Raw genomic sequence first — 11,028 nt, 5'->3', positions numbered from 1 at the left:
TCCCATGTTTCTGCTCGCTTACACAGACTTGTATGATCCCCCTGTAATCTATCTCCAGGGGCCTGGCTCTTCATCGGTAAACTTGGATGTTTCCTCGTGTGCTTCCTCCTGCAGTCATTTCAAAGCTGTTAAATAGTAATCTCGCTGGGCCCCAGTTTCCCAATCTGTACAATGAGTAGGGTTGGACTAGGTCATTGTAAAGGGCCTTTCTAACTCTTTGGATCTCCCAGATGGGAGGAGGGACAGGCCCCACCTCCAACTCCACCTCCTTGGATATGCCCTCTGGCTGCCAAGGGGAAAGGTGACAGAGTCAGCTGAGCTCAGCTTCAAGGGGACCAGGTAGGAGACGTGCCAAGGTTCTTGGGCAAGGGTGGCAATGGGGCTCCTGGGCTGTAGGCGGGCAGTGGGGAAGCTGTCATAGGTAAATGTCATCTGGAGACACTGTGACCAGGGCACTAGGAGAGGCGAAGGCACTGTGGGGAGAGACACTCCTCTTCCAGGGACACAGCTGTGATGAGGAGTCAGGAGACACTTTGTGTCTGGGTATCTTCCCACTTTGGATAGTGCTGGGAGGCCTCCACCCTCTTAAGCCAGCCAGGCTCTTAGGGACAGAGTGAGCTGCAGAGTGAGAACAACCCAAACCCACGGGCTGCCTGCCTGAGCCCCAGCACTGCCTGCTGCCCACCACTCCCCAAGCTGGACCAAGGGAGCTTGGGTAGGGGCCTGGCTAGCCTGAGTGCACCCAGATGCACTCCTGTCAGCTCTCTCTAGCGCTTCAACCACTGCTCTCCCTGCTCTCTGCGTTTTTTGCCCCAGCTCAGGGATAGGGGTGGGCAGGGAAATCCTGCCACCCTCACTTCTCCCCTTTCCATCTCCAGGGGGGCCATGGCCAGTACAGAGTCCTCGCTGTTGAGATCCATAGGCCTCAGCCTAGGTCCTGGCAGCAGTGAGGTGGAGCTGGACTGTTGGTTTGATGAGGATTTCAAGTTCATCCTGCTTCCTGTGAGCTATGCAGTTGTCTTTGTGCTGGGCTTGGGCCTTAACACCCCAACCCTGTGGCTCTTCATCTTCCGCCTCCGACCCTGGGATGCAACTGCCACCTACATGTTCCACCTGGCATTGTCAGACACCTTGTATGTGCTGTCGCTGCCCACCCTCATCTACTATTATGCAGCCCGCAACCACTGGCCCTTTGGCACTGAGATCTGCAAGTTCGTCCGCTTTCTTTTCTATTGGAACCTCTACTGCAGCGTCCTTTTCCTCACCTGCATTAGCGTGCACCGCTACCTGGGCATCTGCCACCCACTTCGGGCACTACGCTGGGGCCGCCCTCGCCTCGCAGGCCTTATCTGCCTGGCAGTTTGGTTGGTCGTAGCCGGCTGCCTCGCGCCCAACCTGTTCTTCGTCACAACCAGCACCAGAGGGAACACCGTCCTGTGCCATGACACCACTCGGCCTGAAGAGTTTGACCACTATGTGCACTTCAGCTCGGCGGTCATGGGGCTGCTCTTTGGCGTGCCCTGCCTCGTCACTCTTGTTTGCTATGGGCTCATGGCCCGTCGCCTGTATCAGCCCTTGCCAGGCGCTGCACAGTCTTCTTCTCGTCTCCGATCTCTTCGCACCATAGCTGTGGTGCTGACCGTCTTCGCTGTCTGCTTCGTGCCTTTCCACATCACCCGCACCATTTACTACCTGGCAAGGCTGTTGGAAGCTGACTGCCGAGTGCTGAACATCGTCAACGTGGTCTATAAAGTGACTCGGCCCCTGGCCAGTGCCAACAGCTGCCTGGATCCTGTGCTCTACTTGCTCACTGGGGACAAATATCGACGTCAGCTCCATCAGCTCTGTGGTGGTGGCAAGCCCCAGCCCCGCACGGCTGCCTCTTCCCTGGCACTAGTGTCCCTGCCTGAGGATAGCAGCTGCAGGTGGGCAGCCACCCCCCAGGACAGTAGCTTCTCTACTCCTAGGGCAGATAGATTGTAACACGGGAAGCCGGGAAGTGAGAGAAAAGGGGGTGAGTGCAGGGCAGAGGTGAGGGAACCCAATAGTGATACCTGCTAAGGCGCTTCCTCCTGTTTTCCAGGCTCTGGATAGAAGCCCTCGCCCTGAGGGTTGCAGGGAGACAGGGACATTATGGGTGATCTCATCTCTCATAACCCCTTCAGTTGCCCACTCTTTTTTAGCCAATGCCAGCCTTCTACTCCTTTCTCATTGTTTCTGTCCCTTCCTGGGGCCATTGATCCTACAAGTCTTCCTGAAAATCTTCCCCAGTCCTCTTTCCCTGTCCCATTTCCCCCACAGCCTCCTATAGCATGTGTTTCTCCAGCCAGACCAGAGCATTCAGCTGAAGGGGTGGATCAGGCAGAGTCATCTCAGGATTGGCCTGACGTATCTGATGGTGATAACCAGAATCAGGAAGTGGAGGCAACTTCCATATCACAGATGCCAAGGATGTGCCATATGCAGCACCCACACCAACTTCCTGGTTCTCCCTCAAAGACAGCTTAGTCTTGCTTACCGAGGCACTGCAATAGGGTGTGATCCCAGGGAGCCTGCATGCCAGGGTCCCCGCATATAGCTGGGGGCCTGACACTGTTGAACTAGTGCGCAGCATGAATTAAAGTCCTGTGATGGGGTGGGGACCTTAGCTGATAACAGCCTTTAGGACAGGAATGGGACTGGACCTTCTTTATGATGTTTGCTCAGAACATGTATATGACAGCTCTCCTGTACTTAACGAAAGGACAAGTGGATGGCTCAGACTGAGGGGGTGGAGCTCTCATGTCTATGGCTGTAAGTTCCGGCATTGAGGAGTAGAGCAGATTTGTGCAGAGGATGGTGGTGACAGGAATTGACGCCCAGAACTAGCGTTTCACTGATCTCTCCCCTTTCTCTAGCTCCTGCCCCAAATAAATGATAAATCTGCCACCAGCTCTTTCAGATCAGGCTTCAGGACTTTGAGGCCAGGGTGGAGCACTAGGACTGGGAAGGTTCCTTTTAAAGTTTCCCACCCATTCATTGCTTCTCTCTTCCAGTGCCATCTTAGCACTTACAGGCTTACAGGATCAAGTTGCGGAGGGGAGCGGGGTGCATTGGAAATTGAGAAGCTAACCCCTAAGCCTTGGGAAGTAAGAATTTCTTGGTAGGCATTCTTGAGAAGGGTGGGCTCACACTTACAGGCCTTCTCCCTTTGAAATCACCTTCCAGCCTGTTGGTCTCCTGAGTCAGACCCCAGCCTTGCCTTTCGTTTTTTCCCACCCTTGCTGACCTGTCTCTGATCTCTTACTTATCTAATGATACCAACTTCTTATTGGCTTCTAAGGGGTCTCTCTCCGTAGAGTAGGGCTGGGGCTGGACTGCAGAAAAAAAATGACTTCAGTTTTCCTAAATTTCCCTTTTTGTTTTTTGAAAGGCTCCCACTTTCTCCCTAGATATCCAGGACCTTCTTGCTACGCAGGACTCCTGCCATTAGGAGTAAATGAACCGACTTTTTTCTCCTCTTCTTACTGGTTCTCTCAGTCTCACAGCCATTGTTACATACACTGTTCCTCATCTGCACTCTCTTCCTTTTATTCCTATGACCATGGCCTCTTTGCCCATCACCTCCCCTAACCTGCTGTCCCCACCCAGTAAAGCTGCTTTTTCCATCCCAACTGACTCAGGCCAATTTTCTCATCTGTTACTTTAGGGCTGTCTTCCCTTGCACTTTAGCTTTAAACACCTTGACTTTCACCTTGGGCCAATCTCCTTTCTTCTAGGACTGGAGGAAATTGCAGATGAAACCAGAGGACAAGGCTGGCTTGACTCACTAAAACTTCACATCCTGGAGCTACGTCTAAGCTCTCATTCCTCTTAGCCTGGTGTGTTCCTAGAGAACATTCCACAGCAGCTGTTTCCTGTCTTTTCCACCTCCACAAAGCCCCAAATTCATCTCCTTCTTGTGATCTCTTAAGAGAGTTACCTTGCCTCCTGCAAAACTGAGAAGCTCTAACGCTTCAACTTCCAGTTATCATTCATGATAACTACTCTATATTTGCCCTGTCTTTCTGCCTTTCTTCCCTGAAGTTCCCAGAATAAGAGGTGGTCCCCTTTCTTATTCCTTTGTTTACCTCTCTTCATTATTTCAAGTCTCTTCCATCACCCATTTTATCCCACCTTAAAAACAAACAAACAAACAAAAAAACAAAGCATTACCACTGACACCTTAACCCTGCTGTCGTTTGTCTTTTCTTTTCTTTCCTTTTTTTTTGAGACGGAGTCTTGCTCTGTCGCCCAGGCTGGAGTGCAGTGGCACAATTCTTGGCTCACTGCAACCTTCACTTCCTGGGTTCAAGTGATTCTCCTGCCTCAGCCTCCCGAGTAGCTGGGATTACAGGCATGCACCACCACGCCCGGCTACTTTTTGTATGTTTAGTAGAGACGGGGTTGCACCATGTTGGCCAGGCTGGTCTCGAACTACCTACCGACCTCAAGTGATCTGCCCTCCTCAGCCTCCCAAAGTGCTGGGATTACAGGCGTGATTACACGCCTGGCCTAGAAACCTTTTATTGTAAATATTCTCCCTGGTTGCTATAGTCTTTCATGTCTATTATTTCAATTGCCTCATAAAATTATACCTGTCAGTAGATTACATTTTATTTGACTATTCCCCTATTATTGAATATTTAGATATATTTCAATTTTTCTGTGCTTTGAACATCTTAATGTGTATAGATTTTTTCTCCTTTGTAATTCTGTCTCTAGGATAAGTTCCCAGAAGCGGGATTACCAGACCAAAGAGCATGAATGTTTTTATGGATCATGATTGCCAAAAGGACTGCAAAAATTTTCCACACCACAATGACATATGAGTTGTTCCAGTTCCCTTGCAGTGCTAGCATTGGACTTTAGAAGAAATCTCTTTAGATGGTTAAATATTATTTTCATATTTTTTCATTTCTTTGATTACTCATGGGATTGAACTCTTTCCCATATGTTTACTCTTTGCATCTTTCTTCAGTTGGCACCCTAGTGGTATTCTTATATATCTAAATGTATTCTTTTTTTTTTTTTTTTTGGTTTTGAGATGGAGTCTCGCTCTGTTGCCTGGGCTGGAGTGCAGTGGCCGGATCTCAGCTCACTGCAAGCTCTGCCTCCTGGGTTTACGCCATTCTCCTGCCTCAGCCTCCCGAGTAGCTGGGACTACAGGCGCCCGCCACCTTGCCCGGCTAGTGTTTTTTTTTTTTTTAGTAGAGACGGGGTTTCACCGTGTTAGCCAGGATGGTCTCAATCTCCTGACCTCGTGATCCGCCCGTCTTGGCCTCCCAAAGTGCTGGGATTACAAGCTTGAGCCACCACGCCCGGCCCATGTATTCTTTACTTAATATACATGCTATCCCTTTGTCATTATTTGATGTAAATATTTATCTTATTTATTGTGATACTTTTAATTTTAGTTCCTTATTTTATCCTCTCGCTTTAGAATTTCTCTCCTCATGCTTTTATCTCTCTGATTGCTTTCTATCTCCTTTGCTGACTTCTCTTTTGCTCCTTAAGTAAATAGCATTCCTGAGATCGGTCACAGAGTCATAGCATTTGGGGATTATTTAATGCCCTTTGTTCATTGGACTGTTGATTTTGCCTCGGAGAGACCATACATGCAGGTGACTCATAGTCCTTGAGAGTACCTCAGAGATCATATAGGGTCTGCGCACCCCCTCACTTTACATTGAAGGAAATAGGCCCAGAGAGGTGGCTTGCCCATGACTCAGTAAGTTAGTGGCAGAGAAGAGGCAAAGTCCCAGGTCTCCTGACTCCCAGGGCTCCTTATATACCATTACTTCAAGCCAACTCAATTCTAGGCCTTCCCTTCTCCCAACCTCCACCTCTACATCTTCAATTGCCTACTAGACAGTTTCACTTGGACCTTCCATTGTTAATTCCACCCCAAGATGTCAAAAGCAAAACTCCCTGAACCAGTTTGTCTACCTGTCTTGCTAATTTCTGTTCATGGCCTCTTCTTTCAAGTCAGCTAGGCTTGAAAACTCTCAGGCAAGTTCAACTCTTGTCTCTCCCTATTTCACAGGTTCTGACATTTCTTTCTTCATCTTGCCAATTACAATTGGCCTTCCTTTTAGTCTCAGCACTACCATTCTAATACTGGCTTTTGTCACCTTATCCCTGACTGTCATAGGCTCCTAACTAGTCTTCCTTATCTCCAATCTCTTCCCATCGAAAGGCATCCTCTAAAATGCATATTGCCAGATTAGTCTACCCACACACTGCTTTCAGAGTTTCACTGTCTTACTCAAAATTCTTTCATAGTTCACTATTGTCCACAAGACAAGTCAAAATCCTTTTGTCAGAAATTCAAGAGGGTCTTTTGAATCTTATTTTCCATTATCCCCCAGTAAAAGTCTCTCTTCTAGATCTAGCTAAATTTGTCTTTTCGTTCTTTCTCCAAACAAGACTTGGGTTTTCTCACCTCTGTCTTTATTTTTCCTGTCCCCCACACTGGAATGCCCTCCCTTTCTTCTTGGGCTGCCCTTTTTCTATTCAGTTTCCAAGGCCAGGCTTTAGTCCTGCTTCCTGTTCGAGGCCTTCTCTGTTGACTCTTACCCACAGTGACCTTACAGGTCACTCCTAGAGCAATTATTGTCTCTGTCAGTCATTGGACACTTTTATTGTCTTCTAACATTACTTCTACTGTTATCTTGAATTGTTATTTAACTATTCATGTACTTTTGTCTTGAGTTCCCACCTATAAACCCCTTGAGTTACTGTGATAGAAAGGAAAGAGCATAGAACAGAAAATCAGAAGACCCAAGTCTGAGCTCTGGTTCAGAAAATGGGGATCAGGTGTGTCATCTTGAATGAGTCACTCAGACACTCTGAGCCACAGTTTCATCATCCGTAAAAAGAAGATAATAATCTCAGCTTTAAGTACCTCTTCAGATTCTGGTGAAGCTCTAAGTACCTCTTCAGATTCTGGTGCTTAATAAATATTTTCTGAATGATTATATGTTAGTAATTCAGTTTATTGTTTCTTCTTCCAGGTATATTTCCACTTTGAGAGGCCACAGGAACCCCAAGGAATTAAAGCCTAGGGGACTTTAGGAACAAGGGGGGTAGGAGGGCATTGGAAAGATGTTTTGAGGGGAAGTAGACATAACCAGCATCTTTCACATTCCACTCTGTGGGCTAATCACTACTTGGCCTGTCTGTAAGGCTAACCTGGATGTAGGGAGGAGGGGAAGGTGACGCATCCTGAGCTTTCACTTTGCTTATGTTTTCTATTCCTTCATCCAACAATCCCCAGCTGATTAAGTTAAATGCTTCACTCAGGACTCTGCTCTCCTTCATTGATGTGATGAAAGCCAGCATTTTGGTAAAGGAAGCGATAAGGTGTGGTAGAGAGAAGGAACAATTTTCATGAGATAACTGGATTTGGCTTTGAATCATTGATCTGATACTCGCTAGCTGCATGATCTCAGACACGTTACTTGATCTCACTGAACTTCAGTTTCCTCATTGATAAATTGGGATAAGAACACCCATTTCAGAAGACTGTTGCAAAGAGTCAATGGAGTAACGGATGACGAAACATCACTTACAATTCCTGTGGGTGGGAACTTCCTTTCAATGGTTTTCAACTTTAGCATAGCTGGACATGGAACAAGAACTCCCATTCAAGTACTAATCAGGCCCAACCCTGCTTAGCTTCCTAGATCATGAGATCGGGCACGTTCATGGTGGTATGGCCATAGATCATGGAACTAGAACTCTGTATTTGAATCTGCTGCTTAGATGTGATAGTTAAGATCATGACAAAGAAAGAACCTTCGAGTGTGAGAAGCAGAGGGCTAAGAACTGATCACCAAGGGATGGCCATAGCGATGGATTGGGAGGAAACAGTTTGGGACTCTGGCATTGCATGAGGGAGAAGAGAGTTTCAAAAACAGGGTTTAGGATAGTTATTTAAAAAACAAAAACAAAAACTTTGAATAAAAAAAGAGAAAGATTAAGAAAGCAATCAACAGTGCCAAGTGCCTAAGAGAATTCAAGGAGGATGTGATGGTCAGAAACACTCAAAAAAAATACTTGATTCTCTGCAAAACTGGGTTTATGCATACAATAGATAATAGCCGATGGCATTGACTAAGAGGACAATTTTAAATAACTTTTGTAATCAAGAACTTTTTACATGCATTTCTTGGTGACCACACCTCTTTCCAAAGTTTCTTGATGACCACACCTCTTTCCAAAGTTTTCAGAATAACCCAGTTAATGGGTTACTTGCCATAACCTACAGAGCTGCTATTTCCCATATGAGATGAGATGTGGCTTGTCATCAAAACGAAGAGCAGAAATACCTGAGTGGAACCAAAGAGTGAGTCTGTCTATGAGGGTACCTTGGTATAGGTTTGATTACCAGAGCTTAATGTATTTGGGTCACAAGATGGGAAGAAAAATTATCCCTTCTTCAGTCAAAGATACATTATTAAAATGTAAGAACTCTCCCAGAGAGAGAGGAAGATGAAATCTTTCTTGAAGCGGGCTGGTTATTATTGTCTATTTTGTACCACAGTTTGGGGTTCTAGTCCTGTTTTTGGATCTACTGATGGAAAGAAGGAAATAAATGTACTGGGGCCAGGTGCGATGGCTCGCGCCTGTAATCCCAGCACTTTGGGAGGCTGAGGCAGGTGGATCACCTGAGGTCGAGAGTTCAAGACCAGCCCAGCCAACATGGTGAAACCTTGTCTCTAGTAAAAATACAAAAATTAGCCAGGCATGGTGGTGCACGCCTGTAATCCCAGCTACTCGGGAGGCTGAGGCCGTAGAATCGCTTGAACCTGGGAGGCGGAGATTGCGGTGAGCCGAGATCATGTCACTGCACTCCATCCTGGGTGACAGAGCGAGACTCCAACTCAAAAAAATGAAAGAAAACAAATGTACTGGGAAAACTCAAGAGAAGAATCAACTGATATCCTCTCAGGAATCACCACGCTGATGGCACCTGCCCAATTTGTGTTACCTCTCACTGATGTTTAACTTACTGCTCTTTGTACATCTCATTCCCTTCACTAAATCAATAGCCCTCTGTCTGCAATGTGAATAAAACATTGTTTTTTTTACCCACTCTAAATATTGCTAGATCCCTTTCCAGAGGGTAGCTGCTGTTCTGGTTCTTTGAGGATTTAAGCTGGTTTGATTTTTTTTTTTTTTTAACATTTTTGTCTTTATTTCTCTAATGAAATTTTCTCAAGTACATTTTCCAGGTGCTACTAAGTTTTGAAGGGGCTGGCTTTAATATTGTTAAGCAGGTTTCTTTACTACAGGATTTATCTGGAGCCCTTAACATCATAATATCCACTGTGAATTTCTAAGAGGAGGGGGTTCTATATATAGTACTTAGCAGACTTATGGACCAGGGAACCATTTTTTCCTGCAAGGCACATCTCAAGGACCTCCTATGCCAAGACACATTTTAGGAAGCACTGTTCTAGTAAGAGAAACCTACTATCTGGAAACCACCTAGTCAGAGGGCAGGAGTTAGCTTATGTCTCTGCACTCCTAGATTTCTTCTCTTCTTCTCTCCACCATGGGCAGATACAGACCAAGAAAAGTTCTTTTCTTTTTTCGTATGTAGAAATGTAAAAAATACTTTTCTACATTTTCCAGGAAATCACATGGCTTTTCAGATTCAATGGAAAAGTTTTTCCCCTCTCCAAATAATAAGTAAAATACTTTTCCTGGAAACCTTTCCCTTTTGAGGTAGTCCATCAATTAGGAATGCATTTGACTGTATGTAACAGGAACCCATGGGGAGGGCTCAACAAGTTATGTGTTTCTTGTGTGTGTTTGTTTTAACAAAAATCCCCAGGTCAGCAGTACAGGGTAGGTGCAGATGTTCAAGAGAATGCTTACAGCTTCCTGCTTTACCATCTCTTTAATGTATGTTTTTCATCTTTGTGGTTATAAAATGGCTGCTCAACTTCCAAGCACCTTGTCTGTGTTATACATGGGAGGAAAGGAGTAAAGGCATATAGCAAGGGGCTAAACAATCCGGTCAACTAAGCCTTTTTTTTTTTTTTTTTTTTTTTTTTTTGAGACGGAGTCTCACTCAGTCGCCCAGGCTGGAGTGCAGTGGTGCGATCTCAGCTCACTGCAAGCTCCGCCTCCCGGATTCATGCCATTCTCCTGCCTCAGCCTCCGGAGTAGCTGGGACCACAGGCGCCCACCACCACGCCCAGCTAATTTTTTGTATTTTTACTAGAGACGGGGCTAATTTTTTGTATTTTTAGTAGAGACGGGGTTTCACCATGTTAGCCAGGATGGTTTCGATCTCCTGATCTTGTGATCTGCCTGCCTCAGCCTCCCGAAGTGCTGGGATTACAGGTGTGAGCCACCGCGCCCGGCAGCCCTTTTTCTTTTTCAGGAAAACAATAGCCTTTCTGGAAACACCACCCAGTAGTCTTCTGCTTACACTTCACTGGTTAGAGCTAGGCAATGTACTCAGCTTCCCATACACATAACTGTACATTGCTGCCCCAAACAGGGTGTTCTCTGAGTAAAGAAGACAGGGATAATAGGTATTGGGTAGGATACTAGCAGGGTCTGTTACATACTGCTTGTTTTTTTTCTTCTGACTTAAAAACTGATTTTCCCATGATAACGTTCTGTTATCAAATACAACCAAACTCCTTTCTGAGAAAGTTCTGTAACAAAAGCAAGATTAGCAGTATGCAATCTTCTATCACATCTGTTACAAACTTCTCGGAAAACCAAGAACCTAATAAATCTTGAATTCAATAATTGAAATTCTTCCAAATTGTCTTGTACTCATTGTGTACATACTATTGTAGTCTGATATTGTCACTTCCGTTTCACATGCAAAGTTTTATACAGTCTGCATGTGAGAATGCTTAATGTGTAGTAAATCAGCATTAATAACCGTCAACCGAATTTGAGCAGTCATCCAATAGATCGAGTTCTTAAGGACGTAGTTGTCTGACTTACTTCTCTGTCTTCCCCAGTGCCTAGAACATA

At 45.7% G+C, this 11,028-nt stretch overlaps 1 protein-coding gene across 3 annotated transcripts; it reads left to right on the top strand.

The window, feature by feature from the left end:
• The first annotated feature begins 248 nt into the window (after positions 1–248).
• P2RY4 (pyrimidinergic receptor P2Y4) lies at positions 249–10,800 on the top strand. Of its 3 annotated transcripts, XM_077987486.1 has the most exons (3): positions 249–339; positions 879–1,925; positions 7,035–10,800. In XM_077987486.1, the coding sequence occupies exons 2-3, from the start codon at positions 886–888 to the stop codon at positions 7,093–7,095; spliced, it is 1,101 nt and encodes a 366-aa protein (XP_077843612.1). In that variant the 5' UTR covers positions 249–339; positions 879–885; the 3' UTR covers positions 7,096–10,800.
• Positions 10,801–11,028: the final 228 nt, after the last annotated feature.

Source organism: Macaca mulatta, chromosome X, assembly GCF_049350105.2.
Source record: "Macaca mulatta isolate MMU2019108-1 chromosome X, T2T-MMU8v2.0, whole genome shotgun sequence".
NCBI lineage: Eukaryota > Metazoa > Chordata > Mammalia > Primates > Cercopithecidae > Macaca > Macaca mulatta.
The sequence above is the reverse complement of the archived record's forward strand: the minus strand, read 5'-3'. Positions and strand labels throughout refer to the sequence as shown.

Excerpts from the sequence above, each read along its gene's own strand:
- P2RY4 (XM_077987486.1), top strand. The coding sequence starts at position 886 with ATGGCCAGTACAGAGTCCTCGCTGTTGAGATCCATAGGCCTCAGCCTA. Across the intron at positions 1,926-7,034 it reads CCTGAGGATAGCAGCTGCAG|GTATATTTCCACTTTGAGAG; the intron begins GTGGGCAGCCAC and ends TTCTTCTTCCAG.